This window comes from Eschscholzia californica, unplaced genomic scaffold (genome assembly GCF_041429995.1).
Source record: "Eschscholzia californica isolate CP2 unplaced genomic scaffold, dmEscCali1.0.p SCAF_2, whole genome shotgun sequence".
Lineage (NCBI taxonomy): Eukaryota > Viridiplantae > Streptophyta > Magnoliopsida > Ranunculales > Papaveraceae > Eschscholzia > Eschscholzia californica.
Genome location: NW_028238309.1, coordinates 54,659,723 through 54,681,997, shown reverse-complemented (window position 1 = coordinate 54,681,997; position 22,275 = coordinate 54,659,723). Strand labels below are relative to the sequence as shown.

The window sequence follows — 22,275 nt, the reverse complement described above, 5'->3', positions numbered from 1 at the left end:
TCTTGGTCGACTTTAATCGTCTTGTACAAGTTTCATGATTGTTCTTCATGACCCTCCATGATTTTTCTCATGATCGAATTAAATCGACTTGTACTTTTCTCCCACTTAATCATGAGCAACAAACACTTTGTTCTCTTGATTGGTTGTGGAAGAAGCCCAAATTTCTTTCAAAAGAAATTGCGTCAGATATTAGCTAGTTTTTGTAATGCTTTTACAAGCTTAGCTGTTAGACGGAATTTTGGTAGTTTTGTGAGAAGCTATGTCTAGACTAAATGGATTTTGGAGGATAGAGTTTGATTCGTGTTCTTCATCTTAATCCTTTTGGACACTCCAAATATGGATAGGTTAGAAGTACGTTTGAAGATCAATCTCTGTTTTTTACTCAAGGCTTTCTTTCTTGTCAGTTTGATTCATGTTTTGTTTATAGTGGACTTGTTGTCCTCATCCCTTTCCGATTGGGATGAACCTATCTTATAGGTTTTTGACCAATTTTAGAATCTTTTGGTATAGTTTGTTAAATTTAGCACTTATTAACATCTCAATTTAGAAATAAAGTTCTTTATTGATTCTCCATAATACTTAGTACAGAGATGATGTTAAAAAACTAGAAAACGATTAATCTAGAATAGTGCCTAAAGTAGACTTCGATCCCTTTCAGCATCCTTAGCAGTCGAGGCTTCTGCTCCCTCTTGGATCTTGTCTTCCTTAGCCAAATACTCAGTTCCCAGCTGCGCCTGTACATTCACAATGAAAGGGCAATTTTAGGTATCATATACCAAGGTTTGGGAATTTTCAGTATTTGATAAGTTAACTGTTTATACCTGAATTGGAAGCCACTGTTCCATTCTTTTTGTCCTCCAAGAACTTGGAGCAGTTTCTTTTCCAGTGGCCTATGCCACTGCAGTAGAAACATCTTGACGTTGATCGAATACCTTTGTTTTGAGGTTTAGCAATACGTTTGCCTTTTCCTTTTAACGCGGGTTTCTTCTTCTGCCTCTTATTCTCTTGAGCCACAAGAATCTTATTCTTTGGCTCCAAGTCCATTGTTAGTCGTTCTGCTGCCTGAAGCATTGCATCAAGTTCCTCTAAAGGCTTGTTCCATCCATTCATCGCATATTCCATCTTAAATAGATTGAACCCTTCATGAAGTGAATAGAGGATCATGTCATTAGCCGCCGATTGGCTAACAGGAGAACCCAGCTCTTCTAGTTTAGCAAAGAGTTCTATCATTTGCCGAACATGAGGACCTACTGGTTTTCCTTTCTCGAGGCGTAGACGCAATAATTTACTGGTTGTATCAAACCTCTCCACTCTCGCTTTGCTTCGGATTGAATCCTCAGTTTTCGGAGTGATGGAGGGGACTTCCATGTTCAGAGGTTTCTTGTTAAGAGTAGCCTCCATGGCTGATAATAATCGAGAAGTCATTGATTCTGGTTCTGCCCTCTTTTGATCATCCTCTTGATGCTCTATTTCCTTAGCAGTAAAAAAAAATCCAAAAATGGATAGTCTGAGACATTTAGCTTGTTTTTAAACTCTCCATCCAATATTTGAAGTATTTCCCGATTCCTTCCTTCATGGATGTTTTCGTTTAACACCTTCCTTAGGTATGTTCCAAGGTCGAACTTGTTTCCTTGTGTCATCTTTAAAACTACATAAAGTAATGGCAAAGTTTTAAAACTCGTTATCGTTTTTGAAAAACATTAGTTTTCCCACATTATCCAATATAAAATCGTCCCCGATTGAATAAGTGATTCCAAGACCCCAGTTCTTCGAAGTAAAGCGGACGAAGGCCCTACCCTTTGACTCCGTCGTTCCGGGTGAGCGAACTACTTCACTGATCATACCTTATGACTCTTGGTTGATAGATTTCATTAATGAATGACTAATCTATCCTTTTGCCTCGAGTATCCAAGACTCTCTTGCTGATCTCGTTGAGTAGAACCATTTAGACGTGTAGGCCTCTTCTATAGACCTACCCGCATTGTCCCAAGGTAGAGGAGGTACTCTGCGAAGGCCGACCCACCTTCCTCGAACAAGGGAGCAACGAGTGTCTTAATCTGGATAGGCGATTACTCAAGATTACTTTTGGGGACTTTTACGCTAGTCTGGCGTTTGTTATAGTGAACTATTTAGCCTAACTAACATCCACGACATAAAGCGTAAATAAGTAAGTAAATGCGCGCGAGAAAGTAAATCAAGCAGACATGGATCCTAGTATGGCCCCTAACCTAGAAGATCTAATCACCCTTGGTTTTCTTCTTGTTTCGCCTTTTGGTTCGTCTTAGATCGCCATCTTTGAACCTCCATTGATTTCTCCCACTCGCCTTTGGATTTCATCCTCGAGTTTCTTCAATGGACTCATAGACCCTAAACTCTAATTACAAGACTCTGACGATTCGCAGATCGTATAAACTTGAAATTAAAATTAATTACAAAGCATGCACCCATCCGTGCTTAAAACAAGAATAAAGAAATAAATCTATGGCCATACTAGTTTCCCGCATTCACATCACATGCAATCATATAATATATCAAGGCTAAGAATTATATATGCATGATTATCTTGGGAGATACTTTTGTTGACATCACATGTCACATTACGGACCTTAAGTCTAAATTCGAAGAATTCTACTAGTGGTGCTTTCCGGTTTTATCTTTTATGATTTCTAAAATCATCTTTAAGAAAAACTCCGTTTTGGGCTCGAGAAAGCCCGGGTCAATTTCGGAAAAAAATATTGGTTCGATTCTTAATGATTTCATAAATCAATTTAAAGAGAAATCCGTTTTGGGCTATTGGATGGCCCGGATTGATTTTGGAATTATTTGGTTGGAATCGAAAAAATTTTTGGCAAAAACTCCCACTCGAATGATGGTCCCTTTTCGTGGTCCGAAAAGACTCGAAAAAGCCCGGGACAAGTCCTAGACAAGTCCCGGCCCAAGCCCAAAAAGGGCTCGGACAAGGTCCGGACATAGCACGGCCCATAGGGCCGGCATGTCCTGGCCGAGGGCCTGGTCTCGTCCTGGCCGGAGCCAGGACGCTTGTCCATGTACCAGACGCGTTCTAGACGTGTCTGGTACTGGACCGGACCAGCACTAGGTGTCTCGGACTAGTCCGAGACACCCAGAACCTCCCAGACGCGTCTCCAAGATACGTCTGGTCGAGTGCTCTGGACGCGTCCTAGACGCGTCCAGGAAGCTCCTTCGCAGCTGCTGGTCGCGTCTTAGACGCGTCTTCAAGACGCGTCCTTAGTAGCTGCTCTGGACGCGTCTCAAAGACGCGTCCAGAAGCTTCTGTCGCAGCTGCTGGTCGCGTCCAGAGGACGCGTCCAGAGGACGCATCCAGGAGCTTCTGGTCCGGCCAGGAAGCTTCCTGGCCGGACACTAGGGTTTTTCAAAACCCTAGTTTCCAAAAGAAAAGTTTCCAAAAGAAAAAAAAAAAAATTTTTTCTTATGCAACTCTAAGTTGCTATTTTCCAATTTTAAAACTTTTCTTAAATTTTTTTTTGAAATTCCTTTTAGAACACTTCTAAAAATTTTTTTAAAACTTTTAGAAACTTTTAAATTTTTCCAAATTGGTTTTGAGAGCTTCCTAAAGTCAAAACTACTCTTTTTAGAACACTTCTAAAATTCCAAAATTTTGTTTTTCAAAAGTTTCCAAAACTTAAAAACAACTCTTAATCAAACCAATTTTGGATCAAAATCTAGGTTTTTGATATTTTTCAAAGAACAATTTTGAAATCAACTTTGAAAAATCTTTGAATCCAATTCAAAATTAATCAAATTTTATGTTTTAAAATCTTTTTAAACATAACTATCAATTTAATCAAGCATGGATTAGTTTGAAATTCAATCAAATTGAGACTTTTAAAACACTTTTAATCATCAATGTGATTCTCAATTTGAAAATTTATTGAATCCTATCAAATTATGAGTTAAAAATACCTTTTAAAACACCTTTTAAATACTTTTATAAACTCAATTTTCAAACTATCAAGCATATGAATTAGTTCGATTCTTAGCAAAAACTAGTTAATAGCAAGAGGCTCTGACGCCACTGTAGGGATTTACACCCTTCTACTAGTGTTTATAGCGGAAATATGACATCTAATGTCTACACTAGTATTCCCAGGATCACATGCAAAACTAGTAATTAATCTAATGGAGATATAGTAGATTATCTTAATCGCTTTTCCCTCGAACTAGTTGAATTGATTGAAGAAGACCAAGAGCTTCAAGTGTAGCTCCTCTACTTGGGACACGAGCAATCAATTTGATCTCCCACCTTGTTGTATAGCTAGCACACCAATGGTGGTTGGAAAAGAAGAACACCTTCTTCTTTGACTAGATTGATAGTTAATGGGAATTAGCTCACTTTCTCCTCTCTACTTGATGTGGTAGAGTAAGAAAGCTTAGAGAGAAATTCCACCCCTTATTCTCTGCCCTAAGAGTGTTTATATAGAACCCTAATAAGAATCCACCTCCTTTTAGGTTTCCTAAAACACCCTTTAGAATAAGATTTAGGGAAATAGTCGAAAATAGCAACTATTGGTATTTTCTCAATTCCTTAAGGAGGAGGTGCCCAAACACCACGAAAATTGGCAGATATAATTTTTATTATATCAGCAACTAACCCTCCAAAATTCAGCCCAATCCGAGTCCTAGAAGTACCCGAACCGGTCTAGGCCCAAAAACCCTGTTTTTGGCCTTTTTGTACTATCTTTGCCTAATTCCTTTTTAGGCCTATGAGATATGTTTATGGGACACTCCCATGATTATATCTCACTCCCACTAGTCATATCCTAGATCAATTTGTCACTCTTATGTGTAACCCGTTGTAGGATCCGATCGAAGTTAGCCGCGAATTACTTCGTAATTCGACGATCGTAGTTGGTCTCTAGCTACAACTCTACGATCCCTAAATCAATCGGACTTGATGATCTTCCACATCAATTGTCCTATCCGACAAATTGCTCGCATTGTCACCTTGGTCGAAGGACATCTCCTTCAACTCCTTCAGTGACTTCTAACTCCGTCTTGCGTGCATTATTCATTTCATGGAGGCTAAATTTTGCAAGTATTGGGGTGAAACTCCCGTATTGTTTGGTGTTGCATGTATTTTAGATCCAAGGATCAAAATGAAAGTTGATATGCTCTTAACCGAACTTGAGAATTGTTTCGATACTTCGGCTCATGTTATCAAGTGTTCTACTGAGCAATCTGCCACCATGATCGGCAAGTTACGTGAATTATTTAAAGAGTATACGGCTGATTTGAGTGTGCCTACATCCGTTTCTTCGTCGTCTGCTGTTGATCAACCCCAGAGTAAGCCCGATGGACCGTCTATGCGTGGTGCTTTTTGGAGAAGTATTAAGAGAGTTCGAAAGGACCCTATAGCTACCGCTTCCGAAGAAATATCTAGATATGAGTCTGAGCCAGATCCTGCGGTCGATAATATTGAAAAGTTCGATGTTTTGGGTTGGTGGAGTGAGAACGAGAAGAGGTATCTGATTTTGTCCCGAATAACACGTGATGTTCTTGCTGTCCCGGTTTCGACTGTTGCTTCCGAGTCGGCTTTCTCTTTAGGTAAAAGAATTTTGGGGGACTATCGGAGTAGCCTAACTCCGGAAATGTTGGATTGTTGTGTTTGTCTTAAGGATTGGTGGAAACATGAGCTTAATGTTACTTAGAAGGAGTTTGATCCGTTAAACGACGGGTTTCCCGAACCAACTCCTAGTCCTAGCATTTCTCAAGTTCAATTGCTCGATTAATGAATGAAGGAGAGAAATGTAACTTTTTGTTTATATTTTGGACTTTTTGTTATTAAAATGTTGGAGGGAGGGAAATGTACTTTTTTTTATTAAAATGGGTGATTATGTAATTTTGTTTATGATATAATCTGATAATCAAATATATAATGGTTAGTATTTTAATTAATTATTGTTTTTTTATTAAATTATTGTTTTATTATTAAATTATTGTTTATTTTATTTTTTTAAATAATTCATTAAAACCCGAGCCCGCCCGACCCGAGCCCGCCCGACCCGAGCCCGCCCGACCCGAGCCCGCCCGACCCGAGCCCGTTGAAACCCGAGCCCGTTGAAACCCGTTCGGGTAGCCGGGCTCGGACGGGCTACGGGCACTTAAAGTCTTTGATTCGCCCGGCCCGATCCGCCCGGCTCACTACCTCGGGCTCGGCTTATCCGAGCCCGATCCACCCGAACCCGACCGAGCCCGCCCGATTCCCACCCCTACTCGAGTGTCTTGTTTAGAAGTGTTGTTGTCTAAAAGCTTCTCCGAACCTAGACAAGGACTGTTTTTTTCCTGTGTTCAGACGGCCGGTGCTTCAAAAAAACAAAAAAAAAAAATTCTAAGATACAAAATTCCAGGACAGTTGTGATCTTTTGTCAAATATTTTGGTACAAAATTTCAAATATCATGCAAATTCTTCTCTTTGAATAAAAACAATGGTTGAATCGAAACTGAAATATCATGCAAATTCTTCTCTTTGAATCAAATGGATTCATATGTAAAAGATGTTGACAATGTTAGTAATTTTAAGATAAGTTTTGCCCTCTCAACACGGATCCTGATTGAGTATACATTTGACTTTACTGATCGTAATTGAGTTTACATTTGACTTTACCTCCTTGGACTTACTATTTTACGTAAATACTAAAATATGTTTGACGTAAAGGAATTAGAATCATAAATAAAATAATCTACGGATAAAATAAATCTTTACGAATCATATTCTTGACTAAACATAACATCAAAGTAAGGTAGTACAATTACAAAAATCACATTACCCGAATAATACTCCTGGTAGTCATACTCTTTTTACACATCAAACATTGTCTCAGTGTTCTAAACGAAAGTAGTGAGTTCAAGAGGGTAGATTCAATTACTCATTATTAAAAGGATTAAACTCAATTATCGGAGTAAACTCAGAAAAACCCATTCAAGATGGATAAGAATGGGAAGAATACAAACTAAGTTTTCATGTGTTCTAATCTTGTAAGATCTCTACTAATAGCACCTCTCTCATGGTATGAAAAATATACAATTGTTGTAATAATATGTACATATTGCAGCATTTTCTCATATACATATCTCTATTACTAGTATATGCATTGATGCCCTAATAAATGTTGGTTGATTAAAATGGTTCAAAACCTGAAGAGCCAACTAATCAAAACTGTAGGCACACATGCCAACCATCTAATATAATAATATCACTTAGTTTAGTAGGCATGCAATTGCAGTTAAGGTTAGACTGAAAAGCAACAGTAGTAGGGAGGTCCTAGCTAGGGTTAGGGTACACCCCACATTTCCATTACAAGTAATCTTATATTGAATCCATCCATACTACTCTGTCACTGAAATTGCAGGTGGAGTCTATGGGGGCAGCACTATTAGGGTTTACAACACAAACATATCTTAGGGTTTCAGTTCATGAATGCACAACCGAACCATTTATCACAAAGTAAAATATGCAGACCTAGGTTTTACAGATACCCTAAGATCGTTTGTCTGCACAAGAGTTAGGGTTCTAGATTAATTGATACTTTGAGTATCCAGAAACTTGTAGTATTCTAATGGATCCAATATTTAGAATTTGGTCTAATGTCACAGGTAATGCATTGAAAAAAATCTTAGAACTTCTGAATTTTCTCTTGATGTATTATGTCTAATGAATGTAGTGACTTTTCGAGTCTATACCATAAAAAAATACCCCATGGAATTTATACAACCATAAACCAGATCTTAATATTTTTTAATTTAAAAAAAATCAGGATATTTATATCTATGAAATTTTATATATTTATTGTCCATAAATGAGAATTTTGTATAGGAAGAGGGACAAAAATGAATGAAGATAAAAGAACAATATGAATTGACATATCAATGAAGAGTTTAGTACTTCGAAAATGAAATGGAAATATTTTCATATGAAGGCCTTTGTAGAGCAAAGCATAAATTAGAAGCCCATTGAATGAAAAAGGAAATCCTATTACATTGAATGTTAGAACAATTATCAATGCATATGCTCACAAATAAGATGGTACATATTTAAATTGTTGTTCATCTGTAAAATGTGTATTTAATTTCTTTCTAAATGTTGTATTTAATTTATAAATCACCAAGTCAAATCACAGAAGCTTATGAAAGGTCAATATAGTTGAATACCTTCGTGTAAGTCAATTTCTTTTTTTTTTTGTAGAGAAGGATTTAAGCTACCTGCTCCGATACCATATTAAATTCACGATCATGTGATAATCGGAGATAGACATTGAAATAATTGACACGATAATATAGCGTGTTTCGGTCGGATACTCACGATCTACATCCACGGAAGAATAATTTTTTTATTAATAATCACTACAACTCGTGGATTTGATCGATTACATTGGTCAGACATAACTCGATGCTTTAAAGCCTAGAACCCTCCCCTATTTAAATAGAACTTAGAGTTTAAGGTTTCCTAGTTTCTCCTAATTAAATTAGGAAATAATATAAAATCTATCTAATATTATCATTAGATAGTTACAAGAGATATTCTAAATATAAGAAAGTAGAGAAATGCTAGGTTTACAACTGAAAGTATGTAAATAGTGTCGAGATCCTATGTGGCGGTCTTGGGATTAAGGAGTAGCATTAAACACCACAATCTCAATTCTCATCTTCAAGAGTGCCACCTTGATCTGGAGACTATTTACATACTTTTAGTTGTAAATCTATCATTTCTCAAGAAAGTATTTTATGGATCTTCATATATCTTGAAATATCTTCACATATCTGGAATTCTTCTTGATCGTAGGATCTCATCTTCTTGATCGTAGGATCTTGTCTTCTTGATCGTTGGATCTCTTTAGTCCGATCTGTCTTACATCACGTATCCTGTTACATGTTTATGACATCCCAATTCCTAATATTATGGCTGAAAGGAATAGTACTACTTATTGCAGGTTAGAAGTCCAGTAAACGCATCAAACTTTTCACTTGTGCGATTATATTCTCCATCGGCATCTGTTCATGGCATCGGAACTCTTTGTTAATGACATTTTTCTCTTTCTTTTAAAATGTTAAGATTCAAACTCTAATCTCTAAGACTCCACTTGAAAAGTAGATGTTGCTAACCAAGTAAAGTGGGTTTCACATCACATGTGTGTTTTCTTCCAAGGATACATATTGAGTAACAAGCTCTCTCTCTCTCTCTATTAATTATATTCAGATTCCATCTATAAACCCTAACATGTATTGACAAAAATGAAAGGTCACTAGTACAACCACTCTAATAATTCTGAATTCATTACACTAGTCTTTATTTGGATGAAATGAACAAGTGGTACCAAACATTAGTAGAAGGATGTAGTAAGCATTCAAGAAATAGAAACTCATATGTTGCAAGAAAACAAAGTATCATAACTGAAACACAAACTGAGAACAATATTTTCTTATTATGTTATATGCTTTCTTTTATTTTCCTTCTTTTTATTTTATCCTTCTTGAGCTAAAAACCCATGCAAACTATATGGTCCCCTCTACTCCCCTCTGTCTTACAGAGAGAGTGTTAGAGAGAGGTGGGTACCCTAAAACTACACTCTTTGTAATTTTTGGAAACCCTAGCAAACCAGTTCAACATGAGCTGGTGTGGCAAGACATTGTTGAGTTTGTTTTCATATTTGAGCTATAGTTCAGGATCAACTGAGGTTAATTAGGGGACCACTTTTTTGCTATTTTATTTATTACTCCTTAATAATAACATAAATTACTATGTAATCCCTCTTCTCACCCTTCTATATATATGTCTCCTTTTTTCCTCTTCTCATTGCACTCTTAGCTATAGCAGAGGAAGAAGAAGAAGTAAACCCTAGCTGGTTTATGTTTGGTGCAAACACTATAGCAGTTGAAGCTGCCAGCATGATCTAAACTACCCTCTATGTAGGGAAGATCAGATCATGCGGCAGTTTCACCTGCTTATGGGTTGCAAATGATCCAAACCCTAAAAAAAGCCTTAACCTAGATTACCCATACTGATTCTCTCATAAGAACAAATGCATATTAGGGTTTCTATTTCGATATCGACAACACTAGACAAGTTCTACTGTTAATATTTTCATGAATCATGATGTGTTTTTTTTTGTTATTATCTTCTCCTATAATTTTTATTTTATAATTTGAAGAGGTTGTTTATGCTGTTATTTTAGTTTGATTTTGAGTAGTGTTTGTTGAAGTGGTAATATCGATATATTAAGTAAAAGAAAATTGAGAATGGGCATGAAATATTGTTAGGGTTTGTCTGAGAGAGGAGATTATGTTCTTCCTTTGCCACCAAAGAGCACCTTTAGGAATAAGAACCTTTAGGATAAAATTATAGTTTGAATCTTACTGTTTCCAAAATAAAAACTGTTCACTTTAGTTTCTACAATTTGTTAGCTTCTCGATTTCGCTCTCATTTGTTAACTTTAGTTTATTAGAGGCCAAATTTTTAAGTTGCAGGTGTTGATATAACAACCATGATTCTATGCGCGACATGTCCGTCGGCGGGGAGATGTTTCGGGCATAGCGTCATTTTCCGTTGATATAATTTGTTCGAGATCCGTTAAACAGTGCTGCGAGGGGCTATGCTTCTTGTACTCAATCTTCTCTCTTTAAATCTTCCGCACATATACTAATTTGTTGTTCAGAGAGTTTCTAAAGAGAAAGAGACTAGGGCATAATCAATATAGGGACTGATTATACTAAAGATAGTAGATAGATATATTGTTATCTTGTTCTTCCTTATGTGCCTTAAGTTTATAAGATTAAGTACCAATATTTCATGAAGTTTCATGATATAGAGACCAACCTTACTTTTTCTTTTGCCATCATTTTTGGTTAAGAAAATGTGATACTAAAGTTTTTTGATTTCGTGTTGGAGTGAACACAAAGAAGAAGAAAAACAACCCTACTAAATGTTTAACCGGAACACTTGGATGCCACTTGGGGTAAACCTTCGGAACTGCCCTAAGTGGACGAGTTTGGTAAATCCGATTAATGAACAGAACGACAACGGAATGCAAAGAGATATACTCAACCCGCCTTCGGAGACACCCACTTGAACTTTCTCTCTCCTCTCACATGTTCAGTCGCGTGGAGAGAGAAATCCTTGTTTCTCTCGCAAGCGGTTCAAATGGGAGTCCAAAAAAGCGGGTCATGTAGACTTGTTGGGAGTCCAAAAAAGCGGGTTATACTACTGTGGGTATGTAACTCTATCCATTTGAGTGGTGTCTCTATTTATGTATGTCCCAACTCCCAAGCAACACTCTAGTGTGCCCTTGACACTTCCCTCAATCTTGGGAGGAAAAATCTCGTGAAACCTTATAAGGATACAAGTCAACTTGCGCTTGAGTCAGAGTCAAACTCGATAAAATCAATTAGGAGATTGGTGAAAAAGTAACGCAGAGGGTTCATAGTTCAGTGGTAGAGCATTTGACTGCAGATCAAGAGGTCACCGGTTCGAACCCGGTTGGGCCCTTCCCTTTTCCGACTCACTTTCTATTTTGTTTCATGTGATCCAAAAACCAAAGTCTGTTTTGTTTTTTTAATCAAAAGACTAGAAAAGTCATTACATTGCATAGATACTTCACGAGGATTTGTATCGTGTAACCATAGATACTAAACGAAGTAAAGGTAGTCTAGATGCACTTCAAAGCCTTTCGGGGTGTGATCTTTATGGGTTATCATACTCCGACCCGCCAAGACCTAGTGACTTCAAGGATAATAGTACAAACTATTCGTCCAAACACCCATTTGCAAAGTCCATCTTTCTTCTCTAGTGAAGATATGATCATATGAACTCTTGATTCTGGGAGTTGTCATTGGCAGGTCTGTAGGGGCTCCCAAATTTTTCCGTAGGCCCCCTCTCTTAGCATTATCTGTGGGCCTTGAGCTGGGCAATCCGAGGGCACTCATACCAATTTTCATTATAAGACTACAAACTGAAGGCAACAAGAGTGGCTGTAGTTTAGTGGTGAGAATTCCACGTTGTGGCCGTGGAGACCTGGGCTCGAATCCCAGCAGCCACACTCTAAAAAGCCTTTTCTCTTTTGCCATTTACAAGCGCTATTATTAGTGCACTCTACTGCTACAGGGGTTCTTTTCTAAAGATCCACACCCCAGAAATGCGCCCCAGACGATAATGCCGAGGAAGGTTAGTCCAATTATGTGCAAAGAAGGTTGTTCAATCAAGACTAGCTCAATGTTTTTTAACTGCCTTGTTCGCTCGGCACGAAACCATTTAGACTGCAGGTGAGGAACATCATTTTGTACAATTCCTAATACCTTAGAGTGGGTTCATTCAAAAATCGAAAGAAATGGAGTATATTTTACTCCACTACAAGGTAGGTACATCTCGAACAGAAAATTGTAATGAAGTGCCAAGTATTATTATTGATGTGCTTTAGGTATTTGTATCTCATTGATGGTTTGATCTTCAATTATTCCCTCTTAATTTAAAATTTGCCGACAAAGTTTGATAGTATATGCTGTTTGGTTTTCTTTCTCAGAGTAGGACGGACGTCTAGGTTATCTTTCTTCACATGTAATTAGCACTTTGTGTATTTTATTTTTCTTCCTAACGTTTTCAATGGAAGTCAATCCCCGTTGCGAATGTACACTTGAAAAAGGCGGAGTCACTATATGGCGAAAGACGGTCAACTGGGATTGACTTCCGTTGGCCAGTGTGAAATTATCCTATGTAACTATGTTGTTTTATGTCCATGTGTTTTAGATAAGTTTCTTCCGATGTTATGTCAAAACTCTTGATGATTGAATCCTTGCTTCTTCAAATTGTATGATATTTATAATAACGTAATGAATTTAAGTAAATCTTCTTCATAGACGAGACAATAAGAAATAATTGATGGTGTTTTTTTTTTTATCGTATTTACTGTGTTGAGTACTTGGGATATAACTAAGTACCCTTGATGCAACCAAGGGAGAGCTTGCTCTTGTGGTCTTATAATCGAATAAAGCTAAAACTAGGGAAGAAATATTCAACACAATACATCGAACTTCAAATTACGTAAGCAATGGAGATAGATCAACAAGTTGTTAAATAGTATTGATGCTTCTATAATGAAATAGATGTATTTAAATGAAATTTTACTTTGTAATGTTCCTTGTAGACATTAGCTCTCAAAATTAAATTTTATTTCATGGAACTTTTTCACTTTTTCTAGTCCTACTTGACATAAACCTTTGTTTCGCCTCGGGTGGTGGTGTCGGCGGTTGGTGACGCCTTGTGACTGGAAATTGTGGCTTAAGTCTCTCAATTAGGTTTGTTTTTGTATTAAATAAGATTGCAGTCTTTCTTTAAGATAACAAATTCCTTCATTCATAAAATGGTGAACTAAATTGCCTGCACTTAAAAAATTAGAGTTGATCCAATTTAGACTCCTAAAGATGACCAACTCACCAAAATGAGTTCTCGAGGATGAACAACTTCCAATTTGGTTCCTTAAACTACTTTTCTAGCATTTTTATGATGACATATATTTTGATTTCTAAATTTGTCTCTTCCCACGTTATGTCAAATTGATTTCTATCTTCAGATGTTAGGTTTTTTTCTTTGTTGTGTCACAATAGAAGAGAAAAAGAAAGAAATAGTGGATATACCTTTCATCTCTCTTCTTCCACCACCATCCAAATATTCATCTTCAGCACCATTTTCTCTCTATCCTTGTCATAATATGACAAAATGAGTACTTGTCATAATGGAATAAATGAGAATGAAGATGACAAGAATAGTGGAGATGAAGATATGGGTAGTGGTATAAGAAGAAAGCGAAAAGTATTAGGACATTTCTCCTTTTTCACTCACTCTTCTAATATGCCCAAATAAAAAGATTTGACAGAACATAAGACATGGCAGTTTTGAAAATTACAATTGTTTCATGATAAAATCAGACAAAAAAGAAGATTTAGAGGGCTATTTTGAAAATTGATCATCTTTAGAGAGTCATTTGATGGGTTGGTCATCTTTATCGAGTTAAAATGAAATTAATCCCAAAGAAAAGCAAAAAAACGCACAAGAACACAAGTGGAATGATGAATTGCATCAAATTTTTAGCTTTTGATAACAATTGCATTAGACTTTGACTTTGGGTGGAAAAGGCAAAGTAAGGGTTGGTCATAAATATCCTAGGTGTTCCCACGCAATTGCTTACACCATCCATTGATAGATTCACCAAGAACAATATTCTTGTTAAAGTAGTAGTACCTTTTCAATGGCTTCTTTAATACTATAATACTTATGCAGTAATATTTTCTTATAATTTTGATATATAATCCAAAGTTTGAGGATGGACAGTATATGGTCAACCCACTCAAACATAATCCGAAATCTTCATTTACAAATATCTTTATAAATAGCTAGGATTGAGTTTTAGAACCAAGACACCGTCTATCTATAACAGTAAGGGGTGTCATGGATATACTTTCGAACCCTAGACAAACAGTGGTACAATACTATAAAAGCAATTACCTCACCATTCAAGAAAGAAGGCTTGAAAAGTTATGAGGAAGCAATATTTGGAGGATTGTATCTAGACATGAAAATAAGCTGGGTTCAATATTTGGTCCACAACACAAAATATACTTGTTATACTAATTCAATTTTGAATTAAATGACGCAAGATTCAAGCCCATTATATATTACTAATATTTATGGAAATACTCCCTTACCCTTCAAGTGGAAAAAAGTACTTAGATGGTGACTGATGCAAACGGCAAGGGTCAAGGGAATATTTGAAGGATTGATCTTTTAGGTGCTTTTTTTTTTTTTTAGTTTTTTGGCTTTGTTTACTCTGAGGGCCTCAATGAATTAAGTTCGTCCCAAGACATTTAGACTGGATTTAATTCGTACGAGATTTTAACAACACGAATTAATGGCGATCCAGGTAAATTCGGACTACCCCAATCTGTATTCTTTCTCAGTCCAGTGCCTAAACAAAATGTCGGCAGGACTACATTTTCCTCAACAAAACAACGTAAATAATACCTTTCATTTTATTTGAGAAATCGACTACGATTTACTTTAGTCATTACATAACATTGATACATCATCCAGATGTGATCAACACAATAACTGACTAAGTTAAATCAATAACTAAAGAGACCCAAAGCTCAACAACATAAAACGTATAACCCGACAAATTTATTATTATCATTTATACCTTTAACAACTCAAATTCAATAACTATAGATTCCACTTTCTGTGGGAAACGAACGTGAGACCTCCAAAATTTTAAAGTTTATACTAGCACTGTCAATTACTTGGACAATCAAGTGTTGACACCTTTCAGTTTGTCTATGAATGTTATTTTGGTCGAAAAAATTTATGTCTTGCTGAACGAACTTTTGTAGATACATATCTCTGTCAGATAATGGATCAAATCAGATAAATTTGCAAATGTGATCTCATAACCGTCCTTGTAAAGTTGTACTTGAGACATTCTTTGGCGTATGAGTAATTCTAATCAAATCAAGAGAAAAATCTTACCAAAGAAAACCTTGAGAGAGAAAAAGATGTCTAGATTCATCCCCCCTTACTTCTTGTCATTTGTTTCTCTCTCTAGAAACACTTATATAAGAGCTCCATGATCTCTCTCACAGTCCCAACCAATCCCACTTAGATAAGTTTTGTCATACAAAAACGTCTTAAAACCCTTCCTTTCTCTCATAACCTTCTTAAACCCCAACTCTTCTATTTCAGACATTTATCCATGGCATCAATGGGTACCCTTTTCCTCAATAACAAAACCCTAAACTCATCTCATTGTTTCCCCAAAACCCATTTCAGTTACAAGGTTAATGTTTCGATTTCTGTCCTACCCATGAATCAAAAGAAGAGAAATCTTAAGATTTCTTCTGGTCTGATTGAACCAGATGGTGGGAAATTAATTGAACTTTTTGTTAAAGAAGATGAGAAACATGAGAAAAAGAAAGAAGCAAAGTTGATCCCTAGTATTAAACTTTCAAAAATGGATCTAGAATGGGTTCATGTATTAAGTGAAGGATGGGCAAGTCCATTAAATGGGTTCATGAGAGAAACAGAGTTCCTCCAAGCTCTTCATTTCAATTCACTTAGACTTGATGATGGTTCAATTGTCAATATGTCTGTCCCTATTGTGTTAGCCATTGATGATTCTCAAAAACAGAAGATTGGTGAATCAACCAGCGTTTCTCTTGTTGACTCTAGGGATAACCCAGTTGCTATTCTCAGAAAGTAAGCAAAAAAAAATTTGATCTTTTTTCTTTTTTCTTTCATGATTGATTATATCTCTCTAAATCATGATCTTCACTCATATTGGTTCATGGGTAGTTAGTAATGTTATAATTTTCTATAATCCTTACTGATTTGCATGTCTTTGACTTCAATTAGGAATAATCATGTTAGTTTTGAGGTGATTAATTTTCCTATTTAGAAGTGTTTTTGTTTGGGTAGTTGATTTTGATTCATATAGTTAAGTATATTTCTAAGTTTCTACTTTGAAAATGAAATATAGTGGATTCCAATGCTTGAAATAATACAGGAAGAATGTTAGATAGATACTCAATAGGAAATGTTAGAATGATATTTGTTTTGGCATCGATTTGATAGTCGAAATGTTTGTTAAGATCCTCTGAATTGTTTTGTTATGCTAAGGTCTATAGATAGGGGAAAGAAGACCATGCCAAGAAGTAGAAAAAATAAACACAATTATCGGGGATGCGATCCTCGGCTAAGCTAAATCCCTGGCATGTTGATATGAATAATCGAAAACCTTGTGATGATGATGAATCTTTTCCTTATCCATAGAGAAAATATACTTTAAAGACTTTCTAAGGTTGGTGTTTCATGCCCACTTTCTGGAACTCCTTAGTAGAAAAGTAAACGTAGTGTTCGTTAGGACCGTCTCATTTTTATGCATAAGTATCACTTCGTGCATCGAATTTGAATATCAAACTCTGAAATTAGATAATCTTAGAAAATAGAATGTTATATGGTTTCTTATCAACGTATTTTTTTTAATTAGCATTGAGATTTACAAGCACAACAAAGAAGAAAGAATAGCAAGAACATGGGGGACTACGGCCCTTGGATTGCCATATGCTGATAAGGCTATTAGAAATGCCGGAAGCTGGCTAGTTGGTGGTGACTTGGAGGTCATAGAACCAATCAAGTACAATGATGGCCTAGATCATTTTCGTCTTTCCCCTGCACAACTCCGGGAGGAATTCGCAAAGCGCAACGCTGATGCAGTTTTCGCTTTCCAACTAAGGAATCCTGTGCACAACGGCCATGCTTTGCTAATGACTGATACCCGCAAACGTCTTCTAGATATGGGCTACAAGAATCCTGTTTTGTTGCTGCACCCTTTGGGTGGCTTCACAAAGGCTGATGATGTACCTCTTACTTGGCGAATGAAGCAACATGAAAAGGTTTGTTCTTTAACAATCAATATATTTTACTTGATATCGAGCTACTTGTCGACATCGGAAAACATAGAAATAAAAATCTTTTAAAGACACAAACTCACTTGAACAATTTTTTTTTTGTTTTATTAGGTTCTTGAAGATGGGGTGCTTGACCCAGAGACCACAGTTGTTTCTATCTTCCCATCTCCCATGCATTATGCAGGGCCGACTGAGGTGCAATGGCATGCAAAGGCGAGAATCAATGCAGGTGCCAACTTTTATATTGTTGGTCGAGATCCAGCTGGTATGGGCCACCCACTTGAGAAGAGAGATCTATATGATGCCGATCATGGTAAGAAGGTTCTCAGTATGGCTCCAGGACTTGAGCGGCTAAACATCCTCCCATTCAAGGTGAATACAGTTTCCTTTGTTGATACATCAAGATTTAGACCCTGCTCGCTGCCGCTGAGAGACCCACATGTTACCACCCAACATAGTGGGCTTCCCAATCACACCACTTCATTTTCTTTATTTTTCCCTTCCATTTTCAAATTAATTTGTGATACTAACCATGCTCACGAATCATGTTAACTCGTATAGGTAGCGGCATATGACAAAACTCAGGGTAAAATGGCTTTCTTTGATCCGACGAGGCCGCAGGATTTCATCTTCATCTCGGGCACTAAGGTAACTCTTTGTCGACAGATTTGTACATAACGACAATACTCTCCTTTTATATGATAGAAGTCGATAGAATCCTAGCTGAAGGTTCATTAGTTTCGATGAAGTATTTAAACCAACCTTATGAATGGATCATAAAATAGAATTCAATCTATTATGTATTCCACAATTTATTTCTTTCTAATATTGTTTGTTATACAGATGCGAACTCTTGCGAAGAACAGAGAGAACCCACCAGACGGTTTCATGTGTCCGGGTGGTTGGAAGGTGTTGGTAGATTACTACGACAGTTTAGCTGTTTCAGAGAACAGTAGAGTTGTCGCAGATGCTGTTCCCGTTTAGATGAACAACGAGCACGTTTAAAAGATTAAGAGGTTTTACTGTTTAGTTGAAACCTAAAAAAAAACATCTGTGTTATGATATCATGTTTGTTATATGCAGTATTTCAAACATGATTCAAGGGTACAGTTGTAGAGAGAAAAGCAGGAAGAGAAAGGGAGGGTATCTCTGAAAGAGATTGGATTATACTCTTCAAATTTGTAAGGTTTTTCCAATAAAAAAAGAAGTATAGAGTTTATGATATATGGTGCTTTATTTGTCATTCTTTTCTATAGAGATCATTACATGCATTTTTTCATGTTTTGGCTTGGTACCATCCATCCATGAAAAAGCATTAAAACTCAATTTGCTTATTTGCAGTTTTCTTCCTTGTAAATGTCTTCTTAGGTCATGTATTTCAACCTTGTGAGATGTCTTCCACTAAAACTATATTAAACATTCAATAGAACCAAGTCAAATTAATCGAAAAAAATATATACTGTGGTGGATTTTATTTTTCCACAAATTTCGTCAAACTCTACCTGGATGGATTAAGTGAGACTCTGAGTCAAACTTTATGCCGAAGCTTGTACGTACACCCTTGTGTAGGGGTGTACTCGAGTCGAGCCGAGCCGAGTAGTAAGATGTTCAAGCTCGGTTCGTGTATTTGACTGTCGAGCTCGAGCTCGTTCGAGTGATTGTCCACTTGTTCAAGCTCGGTTCGTATAAGTTTGAAAGAGCTCGAGCTCGCATTGTTTTAAGATCGTTTATCAAAATACTTCAAATTAAAACTTTCTAAATCATCAAAATACTTCAATGATCATTTGTCACATACAATAATAATGATTAATAATTCATATTCCAATAATTTTTTAATGGTTGATATTTCATGTACAAGTTTCAATACTAATACGTAATTATGTACTATACTATTATAAGAGTATGTTAAACGAGTTATTCACGAGTAGCTCGTGATACACTAAAGAATGTTCAAGTTCGGCTCGTTTATGTAAACGAGCTTGATTTTGAGCTCGTGTTAAGCTCGGGCTCGTTAATATTCGAGTCGAGCACGAGCAATAGTCGAGCCGAGCTCGAGCAGCTCGTGCACACCCCTACCCTTGTGTATGGTGTGCTCTACCTTTTAAAGCTTGTACACATGCCCTTGTGTATGGTTGGTGGCTCTAGCGCACCTCGTAGTATTAATATTCATACAATAATATTCTATCTTCTTGAGTACGATTTTTCTACTATAGCTTAGTTCTTGTTTTTGTAAATGTAAAATTTGTTGTGGATTACAAGAACTATATGTATAAAATCTTTTAAATAGTTTGTTTTATAAAAAAAAAAGTGTTCTATAATAGAATGGAAAGAATGTGCATTTTAAATACTTAAGAGTCTAATTTCACCGGGCTAGCTTTTAGTAATTATCGCCGGGCACTCGATGCAACAATTAAGGTAAAGAGTCCTTAGGATTAGCCTAGGTCTCAACTTTTCTTAAGGTTGTCTGGAGTAACTCTCTGATTAACTAGCCCACAAGTACTTAAAAGTTGCAAGAAAACTTAGCACATGAGACTAGGGTCTATGGGAAACTCAGGGTTTCTTATTGGGATGCCTCTAGAGGTGCCTTTTCCATCTCTTAACACATCCCCCTCTTGGCATTCTTCGTAAACGTCGGACTGAGCAGTCCGCGGCCCACAGATTAGGGTAGTTTGAGGGTACTCGGACTGGCTGGCCCAATCTATGGGCGCGAAGAGTCAGGGAGGCCCAAAAGTAAAAAAATAGGGGCGTCCGTAATAGCACCCTTCTTATGGTCAAAGAACTCACATTGCCCAAGCATTTCACACGTCTTTCACTCCTCCCAGCCTTATATGTTTGTTCTTAACTAGGTCGGTGTACGAAAAATACTTTTACCTCTTGTATAGGAACCGAGCGCATATAACTGTAAATTCATACAATATTTTATTAAGGAGCATTCCAAAAGATACATTAGGATCGACTAGAAGTTGTCCTAAATAGTCTTCTAAGACAATTTTATATACCGTTGCAAATATTGACATCACAAAAAAAATGTATGAAGAACCGATTTTATCTTCAATAATCTAACTCGTGACTCTCGACAAGAATATGCTTCGGAAACACATTTCTATTTAATTAAATCCTACACAAGTGAGTTCATCTTAGCAACAAGAATCAAATGGAGTTGGTAAGTTTCTTTTCCTTCTTTTTAGCACTTTAATTAAATAAATCTCTAAGCTGTGATTTGTAAACTCCACAAAAACAAATGCAAAGTGATATATAATCATTCAAACGGCTAGTTTATTTACTAAGCAAAGATTTGGATTCCCATTATAATATCAAAGAAAGGGAAAAGAGGACATTAGGGCCCATTTTAATGTCCCTATAATACCAAAGAAATGCAATGCCATGATGAGATTAGCATTAATAAAGGTTTGTTTGTTTTTAGCCCTTTCAATGCATCTAGCTTAGCTTTGACAGCAAGATATCTTTCAGAAAGAAGAAAAGCACTTCAAACACATCCCCACCACCCATTATGGAAAAGAAAGTACATAACTAGCTAGCTACAAGTTTATATGCTGCTTATACCAATTCTTGGTTGCCATATTTGACCTAATTAGATGATAGAAAATGCTAGACAAATTCTAAAAAATCTCATTAAAAACTAATAATTCAGGCAATGGTGTGCCATAAGTTTTTTTTGTGTGCTTTTCATATCTCCTTGAAGTGAAACCAATAGATAATAATACACGAACATATACAAACTAATTCAGATTTTGTCACAAAATTTGAGTATATCTGTGTAGCTTCGTTGAAATAATCTCAATCTTCCAATCTAATGATATATGTGAGTCTTGTTGAAAGTGAAGATTTTCCCATGTGTTACTCCTTTTATGTTGGTGGTATTCCTTTTCGAGGTGGTATTCCTTTTCGAGGTGGTATTATATATACAACATTAGTCTCATCAACCATTTTACAGGCTCCGTACCAACTCTTTCATTCAACTAATCGAAACTTCCAGAGTTCATTTCTGACACATCATCGGGTAATTGTTGTAGTATTGTTGTACCAAAGTTGTTACATCCTTAATTTGTAGTAAGATAAAAAAAAAAGTATTAGTCCGTAAAAAGCTAACTCGTTTGATATGAAAATCCTTTTACACCCGGTGTAGGATCTCACTTGAAGAAGATATAAAGATTTTTTGTGAAAATGATCTCGTGTCAGATACATCATGCTCCACAAAAGTAATAGTATTTTGAAAAGATGAAATCTATTTATAAGTTGATATGAAATCTGAGGATCCCAATTATAGATCCCCATATAAAAGGATGGGTATAAGAGGCTTACTTTTGTACTGTATCACATAAAATGCATTTATTCAAACAAGTCTAGTATCCATAAAAACTCTTTAAAGACATCAAATGCATCTTCAAAAGGCTAAACTAATAACTTAATCCAACATAATATAATCACATTCCTTATATGTGGCAGCAAAAGCAACATCTAGGGTTTGATTAGTTATTTTAACAACAATCTTGACCCCTTGATTAAGTGCCACCATATGAATAACTATATGCTTAAAATAATTAATGTTAGTACACTAATCTAATCTTTAACTCAACAATTTTACATCAAAAGTATAAAATTTAACTAATCCAACTTAGATTAAAATAAAAAACAGAAGTTGGTGATTAGTGGGTTTAATAATCGGAGTTGTAGGTCGGCGGTCTTCGCAATGAAACCGGAACATGTTTTAGTTAAAGACTATTGGAAAAGAAAAAAGGCGGTATATATTATTAATCTTTTTTCCTTTTTCTG

General features: G+C 36.3%; 2 protein-coding genes and 2 non-coding genes across 4 annotated transcripts in view; 3 read left to right on the top strand and 1 right to left on the bottom strand.

The window, feature by feature from the left end:
- The window catches only part of LOC147559128 (uncharacterized), a 97,808-nt gene extending 93,379 nt beyond the window's left edge, over positions 1 to 4,429 (bottom strand). The window contains exon 1 of the mRNA XM_086660949.1: positions 3,943 to 4,429. The gene's annotated coding sequence lies outside the window, so the exon portion shown is untranslated. The remainder of the gene's footprint in view (positions 1 to 3,942) is intronic.
- A 7,017-nt stretch (positions 4,430 to 11,446) lies between these two features.
- Positions 11,447 to 11,518, top strand: TRNAC-GCA (transfer RNA cysteine (anticodon GCA)). The gene has a single exon. It is a non-coding gene; the product is annotated as a tRNA-Cys (tRNA).
- Positions 11,519 to 11,996: 478 nt separating this feature from the next.
- Positions 11,997 to 12,068, top strand: TRNAH-GUG (transfer RNA histidin (anticodon GUG)). Its single transcript has one exon. It is a non-coding gene; the product is annotated as a tRNA-His (tRNA).
- A 3,372-nt stretch (positions 12,069 to 15,440) lies between these two features.
- Positions 15,441 to 18,705, top strand: LOC147559125 (ATP-sulfurylase 3, chloroplastic-like). Its single transcript, XM_086660925.1, has 5 exons — positions 15,441 to 16,270; positions 17,061 to 17,466; positions 17,593 to 17,853; positions 18,043 to 18,129; positions 18,325 to 18,705. Exons 1-5 carry the CDS (start codon positions 15,768 to 15,770, stop codon positions 18,463 to 18,465), a joined length of 1,398 nt encoding a protein of 465 aa, XP_086517051.1. The 5' UTR covers positions 15,441 to 15,767; the 3' UTR covers positions 18,466 to 18,705.
- The last annotated feature ends 3,570 nt before the right edge of the window (positions 18,706 to 22,275 follow it).

What these genes read in the sequence shown, in the direction of transcription:
- LOC147559125 (XM_086660925.1), top strand. Translation starts at nt 15,768, where the DNA reads ATGGCATCAATGGGTACCCTTTTCCTCAATAACAAAACCCTAAACTCA. An exon ending in GAATGAAGCAACATGAAAAG is followed by an intron (nt 17,467 to 17,592) that starts GTTTGTTCTTTA and finishes TTGTTTTATTAG; the next exon opens with GTTCTTGAAGATGGGGTGCT. An exon ending in TCTTCATCTCGGGCACTAAG is followed by an intron (nt 18,130 to 18,324) that starts GTAACTCTTTGT and finishes TTTGTTATACAG; the next exon opens with ATGCGAACTCTTGCGAAGAA.